We start from the raw sequence: 19,862 nt of genomic DNA on the forward strand, positions 1-19,862 counted from the left end.
CTATAATGCTTCAGTTTATAGCAGACCTTTAAAGGTTTATTTTTTAAACTATATTTCAGTTTTTGGGGTGGGTGGGCTACATGAATTATAAGCTATTTTCAATTAACATGTCACAAGGCATTAATTGAATACTTGTTTTATTCAGTGCACATGAACTTGGAATTTAGAATTCACAGGCACCTATTAATCTCACATTTTTTTCACATTTTTGTAACATTTTCATTGTTAATTTTAGTGACTTCAGAATATAAATAGTACAGTTTGTTAAATGATATTTCTTGTAAAAAAACTTAGCTATTGATCTGGTTTTGGTATTTGCTAATCATGCAGTTATAAGCCATCCTGCATTTTTAAACTGAAATTATACAAAGACCTGCTCTTTATGGCTCTTCACATCCCAACTTTCCAGTATCTCTATGAAGTCACATTGTCAAATGCACTACTAAGAGCAAGACTGAACTGCTCTTGGAGAATTAAGAGCTTTTTGTTAGTATATGCTACTTGGGAAATGTCTCTTGCTCGTTGAATAGTTTCAAGATAGACTATCACAGTTTGGTTTTTTTGTGGGTTTGGGTTTTTTTTGGGGGGGTGGGGTGGGGGGTGTGTTTTGGTTTTTTTTTTAAGTTACATCAAAGGTGAATATTCCTAGGAGAAAGAAAGCCCAGTTCTGTAATGGTTTGGGTTTTGTAGTGTTTGTTGTGGTCCTGGAGTTGTAGTACAGAATACCAAAGATCTTTAAAACTGGTGTGAGAGTGTGTGGGTATATAACTGTGTATTTGCAAATGCCACTAAGCTTTATTCATCTGTTTGTATACCTTGCCAGAAAATCTAATAAAATAAAACTAAAACATGTAACCATTTAAACCATACCTTTTAAATGTGAAAATAAATGTTTGCTTTCCAAAAAATCTTTTCTAGGCACTTATTCTTCCTGCAGTTGAAGACTGATATTGTGGAAGGAAGGTAAGAAGAATAATAATCTTCAATTTCTTTATAATTGTTTTTAAAAATTAAATTTAAAAACTTTTCTGAGGGCATTGTTACTATAAAAATGTATCTTGTGAAATACTGCTTTTAAACAAAATCAGATTGCTAGGAAACATTACAAATTTTCACGTAGTTCACTTCTTAAGAGCAGTGTAGAAGTCTGTTCTGAATGAGCTGTAGGAAATGATGTGTGTCTACAGGTAAAATGTCAGCCTGAGACATCCTTATGCAAGGCATGGTGTGCTGGGCCTGGTATCCCAAGTGGGGGACCTGCTATGTAGTGCAGTAATCGGGAGGGAATGGCAAAGGGCATTTTATGCTATCATTTCTCATGATTTCAGGGTTATATGCCCTATATGGTGGGCATATACCCCGTGGTTATTTTGCCTGAGATTCCTGTGTGTCTGTAATTTAAAAAATAGGAAAAAGGTGGCCTGAGTATTTGCTGCCAAATGTAAATTGTCTTCAGGTACCGGCTTTCTTGTTCTATGGAGTCAGTTTTGGACATGAGATCAGAACTCTGCTTGGCATTTTGCTAATTTTACTGTTTGTGTCTAGTTTTAAATACACCAGACTGCAGCTATTAAAATGATGTCCAGAGCCCCATAAAAAGCCCTGCTCCTTTGTGCTTTCCCAAGTAAGCATCCAGCAAGAATATGTGCATGTTGTTTTGGACTAGTTATTTACATTCACTTAAGGTGTTACGCAGCAACTAGCTTTTAATATCCGGTCCTACTGTGTTCTGACAATCAAACTTTGTAAGAAAAAAAATCAGATACTCTTTGAAGATAAATGAGTCTTCACATACTGAACTAATTGCGGAGACACTGTTAACAATGCATTTATACAGTCTGTGTCTAGATAAAAATATTTTCCGCTCTTTCCAGGTTGTCATGCCCCATTAGTTCTGCTGTTGTCCTGGCATCATATGCAGTACAATGTAAGTAACAGCCAATCCTTATTTTGTTAATAAATGTGTTTGACCAACTACCTTTTCTGCTGTTCAGCACTGAAAAATAAAGGAAGATTCCTTTTCTTATCTATTTGTGTGGAATATTCAAAATTCTGCAGGTGATGATTTGTAAAGAAGGTACAGGTTATTAAAGCAGCCTTCAGACAGTCTGAACAGAAAAAGCATATTTGATAAGTTTGTAAAAAAAAAAAAAGTTGTTATGAGAATAACATTGTTCTTATGTGTTTTTGTACTGCTGACAAAAAAGGCAGGTTTTCACTGTCATTGGAAATAAAATAATGAAACTTACTGTGTGTTACAATAGCTATGGAAAAGTGTTCCAGGGAGATAAGAGATCATCTAGACACCAGTTAAGGGGAAGGTAAACTCATTATTCTGAAGCTTCAATGCTCTTATGTAATGTTTTTTCAGGGAATTTAATTTGTTAAGTATGTAAAACTAACTGGCACTTTGCAGTACATTCAAGGTGATTCTATGTACAAGAACTTATATCCTTCTCATCTGCTTGCTACTGGCAAAAAGAAATTCTAAGTGTGATACTGGAAAAATAGCTTCTGTAGGAATGGAGCCTGATCCTGTGCCCTACAGGCATCCTAAACAGGTAGTGAAAAACATCTGGAGGAAGACCTTTCTCATTAAACAAACAAAACAGCTTGGGGGTTTAGTGGACTTTATATATTTGTAAAAATGATTGTCAGGGGAAAGCATACTAAAATAGTTGTGTAATTATTTGGCTGATGTACATCTATCCCATCCCTTTATGGAAAGGCTAGCAAGGTCCACAGAAGTGTTTGAGGTAATTTTTGCTTGAAATAAGGATGAAATTAAATAATTAAAATATAGTTTTCAAAGGAGAAAGTGATAAACTGTTGGTATCTGTGAAAATCCTAAGTGGCTATGAAATATTCATTTTTATGTTTATCATATATTTTGCCCTTTTATTAAATGTAACTTTAATCACATTCAAGCTTAGTAAGAATAGTTGAAACCAGAACAAGTTTTCCGTAGTGGGCATGAGTCCTAGTTTTGTTGCAAAAGGAAATGTGTCCCTGCTCCTGTATCTCTGGGGCTCAGTAGGGCACTTTAAAGCTGAAATGCTCTGAACCTTTAGTATTGCTAAATGCAGCGTTGCTGGCCCAATTGTGCTAAAGAACAAAATTGTAATGGTACACTGAAGAATGCAAATATTTTGTCATGAAGACAGGTTTAACATGATTTTAAAAATTAATTATGCACCAGGTAGCATACCCTAAATCCCAAAGTAATTCTTGTTTCCCCTTCAGTTTTATGACCATTCCCTTTTTAGTACTTTGGATACCTACAGTTATTTGTACTAAAGGAGAATGATAGGTCAGTGGAGACTGTGGAAGAGTGCTAGTGTGTTTTAATCTTTCTCTTTCCCAGTGGATTCTGGAATATTCCATGCAGCTATTAGCCTGGTTTTCCTAACTTTTGATAGTGCTGTTACTACCAGGAGTTTGCTTGTTTGTTTTTTTAATTTAAAAAACACCTTTTTTGCTAGCTCATTGGCCTTTCTGTTGCTGTTTGTATGATACTTATATTTATTCTCAGCATTCGCAAAGAATGAAACATTTAATAGAAAGACATTAAAAAAAAATTTTTGTTTTGCTGCCAAGTTGTTGCCTGAAGATGTTATGGGAAAGACCTTCTGAAATCTGTGTGTGTGTAGATCTCCTTATCTAGTCATGTTTGCTATGATTCTTTTTGGCTTGAATTGTTTTAAATAGTTTTCTTACGGTGTTTTAATTTTTTATCATATTTATTAAGGAGTTCTCGGATATGAGGTATCTGCTTATTAAAAAGCCACTGTCTGAAGTTTCAATGGATTGGTTCTACCTGAGCTGTTCCTTATTGCTGCCACTTCTTGGTAGTTTTCAAGCAGCTCTCTCCTTCTGTAACTTCCCTTGTATGCAGAAGGGGGAATCATGGTTGTCTGAGAACCTTATGGTTATTTGTCTAAAAGGTGGAGCCATTGACACTGGCAGGAGGGCTAAGGCAGATGTCTTTCATTGTGCAAGAGGTCTGATGTTTGATATTTCTCTTCTTGCTTTTTAACTGTAGTTTTCACATGTTGCAGTTGTATGATCGACTTTTACAGTCTTTGCCTGAGTTTTGCGAAGGTGGTGATGTCTGTTGTGCTGCTGGAGTGCTGCTTCTCTGTATTGCCCTTTGCACAGGTGTTTTGGTATGGCACTGTGGTTCTGAAATAAAACTCTGACAGGTTACTCTGCACCCTGTGTTGTCTGGTGGTGCTGAGTTAGAGGGGAATACAAGTGGGTGTGAATACTATGTCTAAATAGCATGTGACTAAACTTCATTGTAAATACAGTTCGAACACTTGAAGAATAAGTTGTTAGTTTATTATCAGTAAATGTGCTTTGTGACAGAAGTGATCAGTGGATTTTGAAATCCTTTTTTAAGGAGAATTTATTAAGGTGCATTTCAAATAATTTTGAAATCGTTAAGTCTGAAGGCTACTCTCATGCTGAAAAAACAATCTATTATAAATTTTACATCCTGATTTCTACTACTGTAAAATAGGAATGATTTACAGTCTATAAAGTTAAGGGACCTATGCAGTGTGTGTATTGCTTTTATCTAAAATGTCACAAAGCTGACTTAAAGCCACTTGTTTTCTATCACTTCGTGTAGTAAGTTCCCATTTCCAGAACAGTATTTAAATGACTAACTATTGGTATGTAAGAAGTCTCATGGGTTTGGTGGGAATACGCTCTTATGCGTGTAAATCCTTTGCTGGGTTGGGACTTGATTCTAAAACACAGCAAGAGACAACAAAAGATATTATGAATACTTCTTAGCATTCTTTTTCCTGAGCAGCAGTTGCTCAGTTATTCATTATAACCAAGGTCTGTCTTTTACCTCCTGTGATACTGTTCCCCTCTCAGCTCTGCTTTGAGAATCAGGAGGTTTCTCTAGCATGCTGCTACCTATCTTTGGGAGTTTGTTCAGGAAGGAGTTGACTGATTGCTTGGGATTCAAATGGGCTTTTAACATCTTCTAAGAAAAGGAAGGCTGGCAAGGGTGAGGATTTAAGGAAAGCTGAGCTTAGTGTTCAAGTCCCTCAGGAACTAGGCATAAGAGAGTTTGACAGAATTTTGGGAATGCCAGAAGGCTGAGACCCCAAAAGAGAAGGTGGGCTGTAAGATTTAGCAGAGCATCAATAGCAGCTCCCCAGTGAGAGCTGCACCATGTAATTCCCCCATCAACTTTCATCTTGCCTGACTCTAACTTACCCCTCTCTCTTTTTATAGAAATTTAATTGAAACCTCAGACTTGCTAATATATGGAGACCTGCCTCTTTTCATAGCTAGCTTGGGTATTTTTCTCCATGTATTCTCCCTGCCTATGCATTTTCAAAGTGAAATAGTGATCGGAAGGACATCTTGTAAGCTGAGAGATTTGCCCAAAGGTCAGTCAAGTTCCTGCTACTCTTCAGCACCAGTAGCCCTTATGCCTCAGAATCAAAATCAGACTGGATGAACAAAGAGAACTTTGACCTGAATTTCCAGTGTTTGACACTATTTAGCAGCTGTCTTGGGCAGTCTGAGGATTGTGTGCATGTCCCATTTGTTTTCTCAAGCTTGCAGCAATGCTGTTCAGTCACACCTTTTATCATGCCTTGCAGTACCTGTCATCAGCAGTACCAGAGTATTATCTGTGTGATGATGACGAAACTCCCAATACAAGAATCTACTTGGAAAGATTAATTGAAATACATGCCCATTTTATTCCACATGGTTCACTGTGGTATAGATTGCTGCTCTTGAGCTTGCTAGCATCTCTTTGTACAACAGCTCTTCTAAGACTGTCCTAACAGTTTATATGTAGCAACTCTCCAGCTGTTTTGGACTGTTTCCCCTTAATTATATTTTACAGTTGTGCTAGGCATTATAGAGGCCACTTTAGGAGATCATTACTTCAAATACTGTTTGTCTGCTGCTCTTCTACTATGCCACAAATAATTTTTTGAATCTGTAACGCTTCAGAACGAAGTACAATGTTGTAATCTCTGGAGTGGAGAATCCCAGATTGGGATATTGGCCGGTGCAGTAGCTGAATGGGCTAACTTTCTACAGTGCCTCATAGACTTGGTACTATTCTTCTGTATTTTTAAGGTGGATGAACCTGTTAAATATTTCTATGTAACATAACTAAAAAGGGGGGGAAAAAACAGTTACCCAAGGTCAGGGTCCATGTAGTACAGTATTATACACGTGATAATGAGTAGTGAATGCTGAGAGACTTCACATGTGACAGAAGGTCTCAGTAATTTTAAGATGCATTAGTTCTGCAAAACCTCTTAATGTTTTGGGCGTACTGATAACTATTCGCTTAAGTCTTTTATCCCTGTACTTTTTCAAAATGAGTACTATTTGTACTTTGGATTAGGGTTTGCTTTTCTCAGTACTTCTGATTGTGACTGTATGGTTTCTGAAGTATATGTTGTATTTGAGATTCAGAAATAGCAATTGAGTGTAACATTTTCTAATTTGTTTATTCCTTTTCCTTGTGATATTTTGTTGTTGTTTAACTGTGGCTGGATTTTGAGCTGCTGGGTTTTAATTTTTTTTTAATAAAAGATATTACAATGACTCCTTTTTCTTTCTGCAGTGGTAATGGGTAACTTGGAGACAGACATTGTGGGTGTATAGTTGTGTTTTTTCTATAAATGTTCCTTTTTTTATTAATGCCTAATTTCTCATTCTTTCTCATCATAAAGTGACTGGCTGTCATAAGTGGTCATAAACAGCTATTTACAGTCATCTCTAGATTGAACCTTTTTTTAAGGGCTCTTGAGCCTGAAGCATTATTTCCTTTTACAAATCAGGTTAGTTTTATCCACATGATAGCTAATTCTACTTGTACAGTAGGGTCATCACACTTGCTTACTCAGTGGCTGAGTGGTTTAGTGTTCATGCTCTCATCCTTATTTGGATACAGGTTCCGCTTGTCGAAACACCTTTCCTTCTCTCAACATTCACTTATGAGAGTTTTGGTCCTTTTTGGAGTGTATTTCTAATAATTTTCAGTATGGTGTCTTGAATCTCTACATCTACGTGGATTTTGCTCATTTCAGTGCTCCTTTTTAGTGTCTCTTTAATATTAAAGTGTCTACATTTTTATGTTGGTTCTTTGAAACTGAATTCTGCTGTAGTGGATTATTTTCCGATTCCAGAAACATTTTCATACCTTAATACTTTGTATTTACTGTTGAGCAACAGGAACTGTTTTAGTTTGTACTATGCAGTCCATCATCTTTCTTCTGTACCCTATTTGTGCCAAGAAGCAATCACTTTTTTTGCTCCTTGATAAAAGTTAAATTAGTTACATAACTTCTACGCCAGACTTCACCCATTGATTATTTTCTGTTCCACTGGGAACCTGATCTGCTTATGTAATTATCCTCTTTTAAAATCAGGCAACTCAGTTCACTTTTGTGCTTTGTTCATGTCACCTAAAATATTCAGCCCTGCAGAAAATTACGAATTCAATGTGAAACTACTTGAATTTTTTCTTTTATGCTTCTTGGATCTTTAGAAAGTTGATATTAAACCTGTTCTCAAAACTTGTAGGCATTCTATTGAACCAAATACAGTCTATAACTGATTGTCCATCATGCTTAGCCAATGAACGGTTCATCCATTTGCCTTCTGACATCTGTAGTTACTTGGAATGTCCATATACAGAAATAGATTCTGGTGCTATAACTTTGTATGCAACATTTTTTTTTAATCATTAACACTAGATATTAGAAATGATAAATTTTTAATCATTTAAACTAGATATTAGGAAGCATTTCTTTACAGAATGGGTTGTGAGGCGTTGGAATGGGCTGCCCAGGGAGGTGGTGGAGTCTCCATCCCTGGAGGTGTTTAAGAGTTGGGTTGACATAGCGCTAAGGGATATGGTGTGGTTGGGAAGTGTCAGTTTTAGATTAATGGTTGGACTGGATGATCTTCAAAGTCTTTTCCAACCTAGATGATTCACAAGGGAACTCTGTAGAATTGGAGACCAACTTGTCTTCTGTACCTTGACAGATATCATATAAATGGGAAGTAGAAATCAGTCACCCTTTAAGTTATACAAAGCTAAAGTCTTATCTTTTCTACTATTATGTTTTCTGGGGCTGCCTGTGGAAATTGTGCCATATTGAAATGGTGGTATTTTGGTACTGTTAGCATTCAAAAACAACAACAAAATTAATTTATAAAACTGGTGCCTAACAAATAATTATCTTAGTCATGTAGCAGAAAACTTGGATGTCAAAAATAACTTCATGTGAGTAAGAATCAAGTACCTAAACAAGTAAGTTTAGGTTGGAAGGGTCTTTTTCAAAGTCAGATCAGGTTGCTCAAGGCCTTTCTAGTTCAGTTTTGAATTTCCAGTGCTGAAATTTCTGCTGTCTGTCATCCTTTTGGTTTTAACTCAAAGAAGAGTCTGGGTCTGTCTTTCTTGCAGCCTTCGTTTGGAGTAGTGGAAGACAGAAATGAGATCAGTGCTGCCTTAACCTAATATATAAACCAACTGACCAATGGTTTCTTGGAAGAAACTACTGAATAAACAAAGCCTTAATAATTACTGTAAGAGCTGTTGGCATCAATGGCTTTTTTTGCTTCCATATGTGTCAGCTGTTCCCTCTACAAAACTATTTTTTCTTTTTTTCCTTTTTTTTTGGTGTGTGTTTTTCCTCCTTAATGCAGCAATATGTCTGGTACTTGAGCTTCTCTTTCTAGGGAAGATGCATGTGTACCCATAGAATTCCTACTGAAATCTATCAGTGCTACACAAATACTTGTTCCTGGTTTTCCCTTCCTCTGTATCTGAATCATATAAAAATGTGTGAATTTTTTTTATTTTAATTAGTTATGTCCTTTGATGCCTTCCTGCACAAAAGTCTTTCTGCTGCCAGGAGAAAGAGATGAGAAAATGTAGGCACTACATTGTTCTAACTGAACAAATGCTTTTTAAAAAGTCTGAAGATGGCTGATATCCTGTATAAACTATACATGATCTCAAGATTTTTATTTTTTTTTCAAGCATTTCTAAATTCTTACTGTATTGAGAGCTTTGAAAACTACTGTTTTGGTAGGGTCAACATGGAACTTCATACATGGAAAAATATTCTGTGGCTGCTTGGCTATTGCACTCTTCTTTATGAAGAGTTAGAAAATAAATGTAGTCTTTTTATTGAGGACTTCTAAATGAATGGTCTGTCATGTGCCCTTCTTTAAAGCCTTTCATATTAGATATGGAATTCTAAAATGTAAGAATCTAGTAGTCAAATAACTTTTAAAAATTTCTCCTTGGTTTAATTTTCTTTCATTTTACTCCGTATTCTTTCCAAGCTATAATGAATTAAAGAGCAACAGTTGGCTAGAATGGAGAAATGTGAAAATATGCTTTTTCTTGCTGTAATGTTATCCTTACTGAGTCAATATCTGCTGGATCATGTGATTAGAGCAGAAGCTATGTCAGGAGAAACTCAGATTAGAAATAGGTCTTTAATATTTCCTGTCTCTTTGCTCTCTTCTGTAGAAATCCAGTAAAGAGGTGGAAACCTCATGGGTTTTCCTTCTAACTGAGGTCTTGATATACCCTAACTTTTTTTTCCTACTTGGATAATTAAATCCTGCAAAAGATCATTAGTCTTCCATGATGTCTACTAATCAGCATTTATAGTTTCTCTTCAACCATGACAGTTGGCTGGGGAGTTGGCAAAGCAAGTAGTACTCTAAACTGCTCCCCTTGTTGACATGACCTCAGGTAGCTAGGAGGAAGAGGAAAAAAGACCAGAGCAACCTCCATATTTGGAAGATGAGCAAGAAGACTCTACCTCATAATGCATGAAGGAACAGCAGTTGCCCTCTTTTAGAGAAGGTAAAACTACAGTAAAAAATACTTTTACCTAATGCAAATAAATTGAAGTGGACAATTGCATTGTCTGATTTCTGGCAATCTAGTCTCTTCCCATTGACAAGAATGTAATTCAAGCTAGCTGCAACAAATTTTAAAAATAAAACTGTTTCATAGAAAGGATGGGTTGTGTTAATGTCTAATAAAGCAAAAAGTCTTCAATCAACTGCAGTCATCTTTGAAACTGTATGTTTTCTTTTTACGCTGTTATTAACATACCTACTTTGTTTTATTTTTTGTTTTTCATGTTACTGTCTTATCCTTAGTCTTGGCAGAGACTTAGACTTTTAATATAGGTGTTCTTAAAAATTATTTTAGTTTCTTGTAATACTTCTGGATCTTCTGTCTCATTTTTTTGTTTTGTTTTCTTATTATTTGACAGGAGTATTCAAATGTGATTTGGTTCTAATGGTAAATATTTTGTCTTTTGCCAGCCATTTGGCTAACTAATTTAAAATTCAGGCTACCTTTAAAAAGAAAGGGCTAAACATTGCAGGAATGTCTGCCTTTAGAATAAATTACTTACTGTTTATCACTCCACATTTGGTTTTATTTAAATATTTTCCTTGATGCTGACAATTAGGTATGCAACTGTATGAGCTTCTGACCTAATTTGTCTGGGAATTGTTTTGTATCGCAGTGGTTCTGTTTTCTAGGCCATAGAAATCATGCTTTTTGAATACGTAAGTGAATATTTTTGAATATTAGTTATCCCCTGCATTACAGATAATGCATAGTTATTGTAGCTGTAAGTTATTTCTGAACTCTACGACTTCCCCTCGCCCCCTCAACCTGAATTATTTAAATCACTCTTTTATACTTTGCATTTTCTGAAAAAGAATGGTAATAGTATTGTTCCTAAAAGTATGCTCAACTTTGAGTTAGTTGAGGGGCTTTCTGTGCTGAATTGTTTGCAGTCCATACAAGTACTTTTCTTTTCTTATACAAACACCTTCTGGGAAGCTTTAATGCTTTGTAGAACTATTTCATGCTCTTTAGGGAAAAAGTAGATTAGTACAGGTTCTAATGATTTGCTTAAACATACCATCATTTTTTGGGTTTAATCTCTTCAACTATTTTATGAAAACACTGATTTCCTTAAATATGGGGTTTGAATTACTTGCTTAATTGAAATTAGGTAAATTTGTGGCAAATAGGCAAGTACTTTATTTGAAGCAACCTCCCTGCTGCCCCAAACCTTGCATCTTTATGACAAGTAAAAGGGTTGTGGATGTGTTCCAGAGTATAAACTTATGTTGATCCAGCTTTTAAAGGAAACTTGCATAGACTGAGGCTATAAATTCATAGTCATTTATATTTTCATTTCTTTTCAGATATACCACCAACTGTGGAGAAGAATTAGCTTTTAGGTAGTAACTATTTTAAAATATCTACTAATTAGTATCCTTTTTGAAGGGACAAAGTTTTAGGGAATTTATTTCATTTTTTAGTTTATTTGACTGTAAGCATGTATTTACTTTTGATAGCAGTTTGGTAATGTTACGTGTAAATCAGTAGTTATTTCTCGCGCTTTGTTAAGTAAATCATGTTCAGCTGAGGCAAGATTAACAATTGAATTGTTAGAACAGTCACAGTTGGTGGTTTGAACAATTTTTACCTGACAGTGTGAATAGTAGATGCTTTCTAAGTGGCAAATCTTGCTGAAGACTGCTAATATGTTATAGTCACATAAATGTATATCAAATTGATTTTTATTTGCTGTCTCTTACTGAAGCAATTTGGTTTCCTCTAATGTTACAGTACTGCACATCTATGCCAACGTGGCATGTAATGCCTGTCTGGTGGTGTTAGAGCCTGTGATGCAGAAGAGGGGCTATATAAATAACTAAATAAAGTACTGAGTCATTCAGTGCCTGAGATTATAGTAATGGTAAGCGTATTTTGTAAAAAAAATTGTTTCTTCACTGCTGTCATACAATTCCCTGTGTTCAACACTGCTTGTCTGTTGGGAAATAATTTAGAAATTCCTGCATTTCCCTGTATGTGTACATGTTTTAATGAGGAGAAGTAATTCCTTCCAAATAATAATAATGAATTAACTATGAAAACTTTGTGCATATGTTTCTTGTTTCCTAACAGCACAACTTGGAGATTATAATGCTTCAGTACATCCTTCAGGATATCTGTCAAATTACAACTTTATACCAGAGCAGAACAAAGATTTTCTTACCAAAGTAGAATCGCTACATGAGCAACACAGGTAACATTATCTTTTAGTTCTCTCACCTCTTGTGTTTTTAAAGAGAAAAAAGATGCCAAAAGTAAGACTTAAGTTCTTGATAGTTTCAGTACAACAGACAGTTTTATTTCATATAGCTCCTATTAAGTGAAATACTTGGTTTTATCATGTAGGTGCTAGATTAATCATATTCAGAGTGTGATGCCAATGTGGTAAAATGTTCAAATAAATGTCTAGCTCTAACAATCAGTAGATCAGTGAGCATTATATGTTATTAATAGTAGTCATATAGAATGCTGTATTAGATATTTGTTTTTTTGAATCAAGGACTTTTGACCTTTTTTCAAATCCTGTATGTTTTTTGTCTGAAGAAAAAAAAACATTAAGCACTTCAATTAACATTGTGCTGTCTCTCCACTCTCCTGAGTGTAATATAAAGGCTACAACAGATTATTCTAGTCACTCTGCTGCTAATTACTCCTTCTGACCCTGCTGATTTGTCTCTTGTAAGACTGCAGCTTTAGAATTAGTGGTGTTGATCAGGTGCTCACAAGCTGAATGCAAATATGCCAACCTAAGAAATCATCTGTGAGCATCTGAGCAGATGAAATCCAAATCTCTCTGTCTGTATCTTTACTGCAGCCAATCTGGTTCTCCCCTTTCCTAGTTTTTTTGATTTATACTGTGAAATACCTCCATTTTAATCTCTCCTGATATTCCTCCACTTCTTTGTAATCTTTCAGGACTCTCACCTCTCCCTCTTGTTTCTTTACTGCTAGTGGGTGTAGTTCATAGTTCTGAACTTCATGTGTGCTGTCTAACGTCCAGAACACGCACGTTGCTTTGTCATTTATGGGGAAAAAGATAGATAATCACGGAATTATAACTGCAGCCATTCCCTCTGTGTAAGTACTAACCTGGACTGCTTTCCTAGCAGTTCATGTTCAGGAACACAGCTGCTGAGGCCTCTACCCTTTCCAAATGAATTTGCAGTTTCCCATAGGTTTAGAAGTTTTTAGAGGGAGATTTGTAGACAGACATAAATAAATCTGCTTGGTTTTAGGTAGTAATCATCTTGGAGATCACTGAGGGAACATTCTGAAGAGTCTTGAGGCGGTTGGGTTGAGCTCATGTATTTAGGACTGTTGTATCCAGAGGTATAAGCCTGGTTGTGTCCTGCAGAGAAAAGACTAGAAGTTACCATTGGTCCAGCCAAAGGTGTGGTGGGGTCTGTTGGAAAGACTCCTTTATTTTCTGGGTCCTTTCAGTGAAACTGATGCTTTCATTGAGTGTTTTTGGTAGAGTGAAACCTTGATGACTGAGAAGTTTATCTGCTGTATTTGAATTCTCTTAGGTAGTGGTAGTTGAAGTTCTGAGTAAAAAATAATTGAGTAGACTGGACTGGGAAAAATGTTTGTTTATTAACACCTTTTTTGAAACTTAGCTCTTCAGGCCTATTTATTTTGGAGTGCAGTGAGAGGTAGACAAATTATTGAATATCCTGGCAGTATTTCTTGCATCCTTCTTTGGCATTCCTAGTGAAAACTTACATCTGAGACATGGTTTTGACTAGATCAGTTCCAGTAACCTACTTGATAAGAATGATTCTGATGTTCAGCAGGCCTTCTGAGAAGGAAAGGCAGAAAGGGAACATTTATCTTCTTTGAGGAGAACAGTGTTGTTTTGGAATGAGATTTCTGCTGATCTGGAGTAAATAGTATTTGCTGTAGACCATATGGGATATCTGTAAATTATTATCCCTTTTAAATTGGCTTTCTCAGATTACAGGATTGTGAAGCCAGCCCTATAAACGTTTGTCCTTTTTCATTCTTTATTTCTGTCCTTTGGGAAACTTTCACAAAGGAAAATTAAATGGCTGAAATTGCTGAAACATGCATACAGACTTGAGAAGTTGTGTTATGTCTTGTATGTTGTAGTACAGAATTATTGGCTTGTATGTAGCACATTGAAATAATTCTATGAACATGTTCATATCGGACTCTATTTAGTGGACAGTAAGAAGCTGTTTAGAGAGCAACTGTTGTTGTATTGAACAGGTGTAACTTCAGAAATTTTCTGTGTTCATACCTAAATCCATAGTGGGATTTTTCTGTGTAGTTTGTTCTAAAAGGTTTTCTTACTGGTTTTTGCTTAGTACATAACCAGCCTGAAGTCTTAGAATGTAGATATTACCTAAATTGGTAATGTTTTCGTAGTCCTTGCTAGATCTAGCCATCAGTTTGAGAAGGATGAATTTGAAACTGCATACGATGCTTTAATTCCAGATGATGTTTGTAAGCCCTTGGGTATCAACAGCTATAAAAATTGGAAAGAGACACCAAGACTGGTTTCCTCTTGCCTGTTTATCTCGCCAACTAACTGCCACCTGCTTAGAGACCTCAGGGCTTCATTTAATCTCTAATTGAGTAGAGGTGTAACCCAACAAGAAAAAAAAACTAAGTCTGTGCTGAGATACTTTATTTTTCTCGTTGGCCCTTTGAGACAGAAGGCTTGATTGGTCTGGTGTAGATGGTGTATGCAAATTGAGAAATCAAATTTGCAAGCGTATCTTGTTTGGTATGCAACAGACATTCCCTGTTTTCTGAGCAGAGTTCTTGATCAAAATTTAAAAGTGAAAATAATGTGCTCTTGCAAACATATTCAGTATCCTGTTGTATAATAAAATGGCCATTTTGTGGTTGGTTTTTTTTTCCTTCTACCTTTCTGACACAGTGAAAGAGATAAGGTCTAGTAGTGTTTTTCAAAATCAAGGTGACAGTCACTGTAGATGTAGATCTGAGTAAGCAGTTTCTGAGGATTGTGAAAAGCAGCTCTTTTTTTGTCTTTGCTCTTTTTTTTTCCGATATTGTGACATCCTCAAGCCACACTGTTGGCAATAGCTTTCCAGTTGAAGGTAATTTTCAGTTTCATGGAATATGATGTAAAATTTCCTAGAGTGGCTGTTTCAGGGCATAGTATTTTGATGGCCTGGAATTTGAAAGGATGGGTATTAATTGGAAGTAATAGATGTCCACCTTCTGAGGTAAAGCCCCTTTTAAAAATCATAATTACTGACTTCTGTGGAATGCTTTTGTATCTGGAGTTCTTAGCATAACAGTGTTATGTCAGCTTTTTATAGCTTGTTTTTGCATTTGGTTAGCGTAGTTTTATGCCTGTCATCTTTGGAAGCTCACCTAGCAAAGAGTTTTTACCTGCACTTAGTTGCAGATATGATAGGATGACATCAAATGTCTTTTCTACTTAGATATGTGTAGATATTAACACACATCCCTCAGCTTCTGTTTTTACAGTTACTCAAACACGCTGGAATGCCTGAATCACTGATCTGTGAGATCAGCATCACTGTGGGCACAGCACAATGTCAGTAGGCTAAAGCAGATTCCAGGTTAGAGCTGCCTCTGGTCTAATTGGTCTTGGTCCTGCAATTTATTGGAAGGGGCTTTTTTCATTTTCATGCCTAAAGGAATCTTGTTTAGGCCACGTTGCATTCCTCTCAGATCACTAAATAGTAGACTGCATGGGAGAACCAGCTAGGTAGGGATTACTGTTTGATTCTTTGGTTTTTAAAACTCCTAGTAGATTCCATGTCACCCTTCCATGAAGATACATAATCTGTTTGAGGTGTGGGGATGTTAAGTTTTTGTCTCTGAAAAAAAAAGTCTCAGGAATATAGAAGCTTTCTAGAAGACCAGAAGATAGAATCCTTCTAAGGCTGGCAGCACATTTCACATCTAGCAGCAGGAGAGAAAAGTATTTTAGGGCTTACAGATTGTAGGTAAACTCAGATGGCTTTTCCTTGGTGAGTTTCATCACTAACTTATTCAATCTATTTTCTCCCCCTTATTTTTTTAGTACGTTATTGCTTCTAATCTTTCTTCTAAATTAATTCCTTCTGAGAGACTATGCAATATATAATATTTATAGATACAGCTTCTTGTTATAAAAGAAGCTTTTCTGGTGGATTTGTTTTCTCATTCCTTTAAACAAAACAGATACAAATGATTTTTCTAAAAAGAACCAGGTCAGAATGGCTAAGGTAATAACATTGTATATAATTTGCTCTATTTTTGAGGAGCTTAGGAGGGCCTTCACCAGTGTTGAACTCATGGCACTAGTTAATGAGGTTGATTTGTCAGACACCGAGCTGTGGGATTCTTCTGTTTTTCTGCATTTGGAATAAATATCATGTCTTTTATTTTTGACTATAGTCCACTTCTTTTTTTTTTTTTTTTTTCCTCTTTAGTGGCCTCAAGCAATCTGAAGCAGAGTCCTGCTACATAAATATAGCACGAACACTTGAATTCTATGGAGTGGAATTGCACAGTGGTAGAGTATGTTTACATTGTGATTTTTCACTTAGAAAAAAAAAATTATATGCCTTTTTAATGTGAACTTAATAGTAAAACCAGTAGCATTTAAGTATTGACTTTTATCATATGTTATTTTTAATTAAAGAGTTTGGTATTTTTTCAGTAATTTCTGTATAACATAGGTGCTGGAATTTCAGCCAAATAAGCTAGATCTCAAAAGAGTAACAATATATTTTTAAGATAAATTGTTTCAATACTGCAATATATTTTACTTAATTTTACTAAAGTTTATGTATGCTTTAGCATGAATGGAAATAAATGCTCTTTAGTGCTGTGATACAGCTGACAGGTGTTTTAAGAGTTTACTTCCTCTGAATTTCTAACACAGTATTAAAAATACAGATTTAAAAATTATTTTTTTGATTGCTGTGTTCCCTGACTCCAGGATAAATCAAAACAGTATTTAACTGTGTGAAAGACAACCACTAAAAATACATTTAAAGTCTTTCAGATATAGGGTGTGCAATGATAAGAAACATGTCCCAGTATTTCAGTGGCTACTGGGATTTAATTGTTTGATTACGTTAACTGTCTGAGATGAATCCCCAAAATACTTTTAGTGCATTCTAGTGTGCAAGTTACCATTTGTGCTTTTATGTAATAGCAAATCATTTTGGCATAAAGCTTGTAGTATAAAAACTTAATAAAGTGTATTGCAGATGATTGATTTTCTCAATGAAGTTGACAACTGTTTTCCTAACATTTTTCTGAGATTTGTTAACAATCCTGACACTGAGAATTTTAATGAAAAAATCATCGATTTCTGTAATGATGGAAGGGATAGAAAAGTCAATTTTCTTCCTTTGGGATGATGTTTTCTTCTGTCTTGTCTTTATGCTACCGTAAGTGTGTGTTGCATTAGATTTCTAAGATTTCCAGAAGTACTCCTGCGTAAAGCCACTGCAATTACTTTCATATTCATGAAATAAAGTGCTTAAACAGTAGAGGCCTTTTTTAAGGATGCGTAAAAGTACAAAGGAAAGCAAATAATTAAAGTGACCAAAATATGAACTGCTTATGGTCATACCATCTGATATGAGTATCAGGAGAGGCAATTGTTAGTGACAACTGTTCAAGGTGATCATATATCTTAGTTCACCTGCATTGGTTGTGGGTAAGTAATCTAGCATATGTGAACAAATTTCTTCTTTCTTTTGTCTTCTGACAATGCAAAAACCTTCCCAATTTTTACTAAGGTGATTACCTTTAAATGGTAAATAGGCATCTTATTAAATCTGACTTTATCTAGGTTCATTGTTTGTTATTGGGTCATCTGTTATCTTTCTGCTGTATTGAAGAAGCCTTTATTGTCACACTTGAGCATTCCCTATATGTGCTTAACTTGATTGGTCTTTGCCTTTTAACTTCTGTTATAGCCTAGTATTGTGGTAGGTCAACTTAAGTTCCAAGACTTTCACTATGAGGCTATTCTCTTAATATTCGTGGGATGCTGCTTCTGGAAGTTCTTCAATTTTTCTACCATCCTTCCTGAGTTGTAGATCACTAAACTACATGGAGGATGTTAGCAGTGGTCACCAGTGCAAAGTAGTGACGATAGTTTATAGTGGGTTCAGACGTTTTCATCTAAATGAAATTTCGTTGCTGTGTACTGTGCTGCTGTATCTGAGTAAGAACAACTTCTGGAGACATCTGCTTAAACAGTGTTGGTTTGTTTGTTTTTTTTTTTCCCCAGTGCATTGTTTTATATTTCATGACCTGGGGTTCACAGGTGGTCAGAATTATTAGTCATGAGCCCCTACTCTGCCTGACACCAAACTATGATCCAAATCAAATAAAGTCCAGATCTGAATCAAAGGCTTCTCTATTCCAAGCTAAGATGCAGAATATGATGCAGAACATGTTGGTACTGTTTCAGTCAAAATTAATATTTTTACCACAGTTCAGTTTTTTGAAGACTGAAAATATTTGAAGTGGTCTGGTTTTTTCTAGCACTTGAACTAAACATCTAGACAGTTAGAAGCTGCTAGGAAGGAAATAGAAAGCAAAATAGACACTGTCATGCAACAATTTACATCTGCATTTTGATATAATTTGAATATTGAATTTTGTTTTTCCTCTCCCTTCCCTATCTCAAAGTGGGTAATAGAATAACAAAAGTACAGAGAAGAATAAGTCATGAATGTTTTAGGGAAAAGCCTTCTATGGAAGGTGAACAGCATGTAGAATGTGAATAACGAACTTTTTTTTTTTCTTTGATAGTAAAAGATTTTAAGGAGCTTCAGTCTCCCTAGAAAGAGACAGATTTAAGCGAAAGGAACTTTTTCCATATGGCTGCAACTGAACTGTGGGGATGACTGCTATTGTAATGGATGACCAAGGTGAAATAGGTATCAAGAGCAGTTAGGCAGTTCAGTGGGAGAATGATTCACTAGAGTCCATTAAAGATAAAAAAAGCGTCTGATCCAGGAAATCCTCTAGCTGCAAATCGCCAGAAGCTAAGAAGGGGCATTATTAGTAGAGATGCGATTGGTTGTCTCTGGAGTTTTGCACTTCCAAAACATCGGTTATAAGTCATTGCTTGGACTGAATGCCATGAAGCAAACCTTTCAGCCAACATGTTATCATTGATTATGCTCCTGAAGGCCCATAAGTGAAGTGACAGCACTGGGTTGTATCAGAGTGGATGTTCTCGACATTGTCTTATGGTAGATAGTCTTCTATTTGCTGAGTGTGTTCCCTAAACTGAAGCAGTCCTGCAGAAGAGTACGCCTCAACATTTGGTTTCATCTGGTAGCCCATGCTGGCTATATATGACACTTTTCTGAAGTTTGAAACAGTCTGTTTCTGAAGTTTTGTAGTGAAGGTTAGATTCCTCCTCCCAAACATGCTGCTGCTTCACAGAGGCTAGCTACCATGTTATACCCTGCACTTGACAAGAGAAGTTCGTCATGCCTCCTGATATCCTCCCACCACTTAGTACTCCTCTTAAATCTCCCCTCCGGTTTTGTCAGATCCCAGTGCTTTGAACAGATCTAGCAGGGACGAGTTAAACTGTGGCTTTTCAAAAGGCTTTAACTCTGTGGATCTGCGGTGGTTTTATTTTGGCTAAACGCCAGGTATCCACCAAGTCGCTCTATCACTTCTTCCCCCCCCCCCCCCCCCCCCCCTTTCCCCTTGTTTTCTCAACAGGGCAAAGAGGGGAAAGAAAATAAGATAGACCAACCCTTGTGGGTAAAACAAAAGCAGTTTTAATATAAGCAACATGAAGCAAAGGTCGGTGCATGGAAGCAAAAAAAAACCAAAACAGATTTATTCTCTACTTCCCATGAAGAGGCGTTGTCGGGCCTTCTCAGGAGCAGGGCTCCGATACGCATAGTGGTTGCCTCGGAGGACC

At 36.1% G+C, this 19,862-nt stretch overlaps 1 protein-coding gene across 1 annotated transcript in view; it reads left to right on the plus strand.

Moving 5' to 3' along the window:
- PTPN3 (protein tyrosine phosphatase non-receptor type 3) overlaps positions 1-19,862 on the plus strand; it is a 129,642-nt gene that overhangs the window by 43,998 nt on the left and 65,782 nt on the right. Inside the window, exons 6-9 of the mRNA XM_074897808.1 lie at positions 919-963; positions 1,875-1,927; positions 12,017-12,137; positions 16,381-16,468. Of these exons, the coding sequence (XP_074753909.1) occupies positions 919-963; positions 1,875-1,927; positions 12,017-12,137; positions 16,381-16,468 (307 nt within the window). The remainder of the gene's footprint in view (positions 1-918; positions 964-1,874; positions 1,928-12,016; positions 12,138-16,380; positions 16,469-19,862) is intronic.

Source organism: Athene noctua, chromosome 2 (assembly GCF_965140245.1).
Source record: "Athene noctua chromosome 2, bAthNoc1.hap1.1, whole genome shotgun sequence".
Classification (NCBI taxonomy): domain Eukaryota; kingdom Metazoa; phylum Chordata; class Aves; order Strigiformes; family Strigidae; genus Athene; species Athene noctua.